Raw genomic sequence first — 4,583 nt, forward strand, 5'->3', positions numbered from 1 at the left:
CCAGGTCCGCAATCCTTACATATACCACACCTCCTCAGGCCTTATTGCTTATTAGAACACATAAGTGTATTATAAGGCATTATAAAGGTCATTAAAATAATTCTAATATGTACTTCATAGAAACGGTTACCCTTTATATTCTAATAACTCACATTTTAAGATTCATTATTTCATTTATTCCATGTTAAGGGCTCTAACCAAGGAACAAGACTATTTGTCTCCCTCTTGCTGTTGCATGCAGTTCCTCTCTCTCTTCCTCCCTCCCTCTAACCCCTCCCTCCCTCCCTCTAACCCCACCCCTCTGGCAGAACCAGGAAATCCCTCCCCTTCACAAACTCTCTTCTGAGGAAACGAAACTGATCTGAGTCTCTGTCTCGTCTGTCTGTGTGAGAGTGAACAACCGTCCAAATGGCTCAACAGGGAGTTCTGCTGGACCAGGACCAGTTCTGTTGTTCTGTCTGTCTGGATCTACTGAAGGAACCAGTCACCATCCCCTGTGGACACAGTTACTGTAGGAGCTGTATTGAGGGCTGCTGGGATCAGGATGTTCTGAAAGGGGTCTATAGCTGTCCTCAGTGCAGAGAGACCTTCACTCCAAGGCCTAATCTGAGGAAAAATAACATGTTGGCTGAGCTGGTGGAGAAACTGAAGAAGACAGGACTCCAGGCTGCTCCCCCTCCTGCTCTGTGCTATGCTGGACCTAGAGATGTGGCGTGTGATGTCTGCACTGGGACCAGAAAGCAGAAAGCCCTCATGTCCTGTCTGGCGTGTCTGGCCTCTTACTGTGAGACTCACCTCCAATCTCACTACGAATTTCCTGCTTTGAAGAAGCACAAGCTGGTCAAAGCCACCGCACAACTACAGGAGAAGATCTGCTCTCATCATGACAAACTGCTGGAGGTTTACTGTCGTACCGATCAGCAGTGTATCTGTTATCTGTGTACAATGGATGAACATAAAGGCCATGATACAGTGTCAGCTGCAGCAGAGAGGACTGAGAAACAGATAAGACCAGAACAACTTGTTGGTGACTGTCTGATAAACAAAGAATTAAAGATACAGTAGGAACTAAGGCTGTTTGAATATGAGATCATTGAAATGAAATGAATCCTCAGCAGAACAAATATGAACACAAACCTTGAGTATATAGATATGTTAACCCAGATTCTCCAAATGTATCACCATTTTATAATGTCAAACACTATTATCATTCTGAATGGCCTTTTATGAGTCCAAAGTTCAGTCTCAACCTGTTGATACATGTAGTCCTACCATAAAAACTATAATCATTCACATAGCAACAAATAAATATCATTTAGTAAATGGACCATCCATTTTTTAGACCTTCCTCTCTATGGGCCCTATGTCACATTACTATACTATTGATCTACTGGACTAATAAAGCTTGATAGCTCATTGAAGAGTGATTCTCCACAGAGGCAGCTGGGGATGAGTCAGCAGAAGGTCCAGCAGAGATTCCAGGAGAGAGAGAAGGAGCTGAAGGAGCTCCAACAGGCTGTGGAGTCTCTCAAGGTGAGTATTGTTGACCAGAGGAGACACACCATTTCACCTGTCTCCTCCAGGCAGAGAGAGAGAGAGAGAGAGAGGTAGAGGGGCCCCTATCCAATCCCACTGACCCCACTGTTGGGAACAGGTTGTCACTGCTGAGGCAGTGAAGAAAGTAGAGGAGGATGGGTCAAGGCTGAGGGATCCTGAGAGGATCCCTGTGAGTAGTAGATCTGTGACAGCACAGAGGGACAGGCCAACGAGTGATATATGCTTCAGTAAGGTTGGCTTCTTAGTGTTCATAGCAAATGGTTATCAACTGTACCGCAGAAATGGAATGTAAATCACAGAATAAAATATGTTTTGGTGGCAGCTGCAGAGAAGTATTTGGTCATACTAGATTTGACTTCAGAAGAGTTCCAGGGTGTGTTGAGTGGTGGTGTCCCGTCCTCCCAGGCTGTTGGCCTGGTTACAGGAGCAGATAGGGTCAAAGTAGTGGAATGGGGTAGTGGGTTTTAATGAGTGTAGGGTTAGTTGGCCTGGTGCAGGAGCAGATAGGGTCAAAGTAGTGGAATGGGGTAGTGGGTTTTAATGAGTGTAGGGTTAGTTGGCCTGGTGCAGGAGCAGATAGGGTCAAAGTAGTGGAATGGGGTAGTGGGTTTTAATGAGTGTAGGGTTAGTTGGCATGGTGCAGGAGCAGATAGGGTCAAAGTAGTGGAATGGGGTAGTGGGTTTTAATGAGTGTAGGGTTAGTTGGCCTGGTGCAGGAGCAGATAGGGTCAAAGTAGTGGAATGGGGTAGTGGGTTTTAATGAGTGTAGGGTTAGTTGGCCTGGTGCAGGAGCAGATAGGGTCAAAGTAGTGGAATGGGGTAGTGGGTTTTAATGAGTGTAGGGTTAGTTGGAAGGGTGTTTTTTAGTATTATCATAATTTCCCCTTTTCCCATTTTGTATCCCATAATATCATGGATTTATATTATAGTCCAGTTGAGGCAGGTGAGATGCCTTTGGATATACGACGTAATAAATTGTCATTAGCTTATTGGGTTGAAAGGCTGTGAGGTTGAGCATCCCACTGCTACTGTTCTAGATGACTGTTGGGAATATACTAGTAGACAAGGCAGTGGTTTTGGTTGGACAGTTGGAAAGCTTGCTGATGAGAGTAGTTTCAGGGAGTTGGAGGTTGGCCCTTTCTGTGGTCATAGGGGATGTTCCTCCATGGTTACTCCCAGATCCTGTTGTTGATCTAACCTTGGTTGACAAAAGGAAAAGATTGGGTCAGAAGTCAGTGATAAAGGGAAACTGGTTGACAATTACATTGGTAGAAGTTGTTATGCTTTTTTACCTCTTTTCACAGATGGATCCAAGGGCCCAGATAGTGGGCCCACAGGAGCAGGTGTTTACCTTCCTGAATGTGATGTGCAGATATGTAGAAGACTAACAGATGAACTGTCAGTGTACTCAGTTGAACTGTTGGTGATAATAGTTGTCCTCCAGTGGGTGGAGGACGTACAACCTGTTAGAGTTATAGTATCCTCAGATTCTCTGTCTGTATTGAATAGTTTATCATCTGGTAAATCTATTAGGAGTGACCTACTATTGGAGGTATTAATGTTATTATGGAGAATTGAGAGAATGGGTCTAGTAGTGAGATTCTGCTGGGTCCCAGCACATTCAGGTGTGGAATGGAATGAAATTGTAGACTAGTTAGCTAACATAACTTTAAAACAAGATATAATATATATTAATGTTCCAGTGGGTAGAGGTGAGGACAAATGTGAGATCAGAGACATTTTGATAGATGTGTGGCAGAAGAGATGGGACTCTGAGCACAAGGGACGGCATTTATATGCCCTCCAAAGAAAGGTCGGTGGACCAAGGTTCATAGGTCAGATTAGGAAGGAAGAGGTGTTGTTTCCTCGATTGTGTTTAGGACATTGTACATTGAACTGGTCGTTCCATCTGGTTGGCAGCATGTGAATGGTTTGTGTCTGGAGGGTATTGTCAATGAAACGGTGGAGCATGTGTTGTTATAGAGTTGTAAGGATGTTGAAGAGAGGGAAAGATTGAAGTGTAGGGTCATTGAGGTTGGACGGGGTTGGATGGGGGGTTTGGAAGGGATTTGGGGGATGGGGGAGGGTCTATTAGAAGTTAGTAGGGATCTTTTTTATTTTCTCAGAAGTACTGAGTTAGGTAGGAGGATTTAGAAATGGTGTAAACCGTGATTGAACACACTCCAGCACAGTAGGAGGCGCCACGCTCCTTTAACGTTGGTTTGAGGACCGCCATTATACCATAGAAGAAGAAGAAGTTGGTAACGTGAGGTTTTGTCGTTCGTGAAGAGTGCAGCTATTCTTTTGCCTATTTTCCAAATGTATTTTGTCATGGTGGGAGGGTTTGTTTATCGGTTTCCTCTGTTTATCGGTTAGAGTTGAGGAGGGAGTAGGGTAGTGTGATGTCCTCAACCGAGTGGAGAAGAAACGCTGTCTCTTCAGGTGCGTTGTGGAGAATGGTGTGGAGGAATTATTGATCCTGGTCGGTGAACAGGTGGGAGAGGAACATATACACTCTGTATCCAGAATGAACAAGGCGGTGGTTGTGGTAATGTAAAAGGTGAGTCTTGTTACCCGGCTAGTTACCAGTATGATTTATGTGAGGGGTTGTGTTGGTGCTGATTTCGACAAGAGTAGTGGTGTCTAATCTGCCTCCGTTTATTACCACCGAACAGATCCGTAAAGAGTTGGTTCGTTTTGCTAAATGTGGAAGTGTTTTTCTGAACGAAATTCAAGGTTAAACAGGGGAGGGGTGGTACACAGGGTTTGTTAGCACACAGGAGCCCAGTGATATAATATTATATATATATATATAATATTACTATATGTCCCAGCTGTTTGCTGTGGTTTTGAAGTAATTCTCTTCCTGCCCGCGTTAACCTTGTAGGTTTACCTCAGGTAACTTATTATTAACTATCCTTGTAGGTTTACCTCAGGTAACTGATTATTAACTAACCTTATTTTATTTGTTTCTAAATGGCTGCTGGGTAATATGATAATCGTTGAAATCTGTTGGTTCGTAGACA

The 4,583-nt window shown here is 43.9% G+C and overlaps 1 protein-coding gene across 1 annotated transcript in view; it reads left to right on the top strand.

The window, feature by feature from the left end:
* The first annotated feature begins 329 nt into the window (after positions 1-329).
* The window catches only part of LOC106603685 (tripartite motif-containing protein 16-like), a 10,334-nt gene continuing 6,080 nt past the window's right edge, over positions 330-4,583 (top strand). Inside the window, exons 1-2 of the mRNA XM_082972149.1 lie at positions 330-1,001; positions 1,434-1,533. Coding sequence (XP_082828275.1) covers positions 409-1,001; positions 1,434-1,533 — 693 coding nt within the window. The 5' untranslated portion in view covers positions 330-408. The remainder of the gene's footprint in view (positions 1,002-1,433; positions 1,534-4,583) is intronic.

This window comes from Salmo salar, unplaced genomic scaffold (genome assembly GCF_965601325.2).
Source record: "Salmo salar unplaced genomic scaffold, fSalSal1 ptg000578l, whole genome shotgun sequence".
Lineage (NCBI taxonomy): Eukaryota > Metazoa > Chordata > Actinopteri > Salmoniformes > Salmonidae > Salmo > Salmo salar.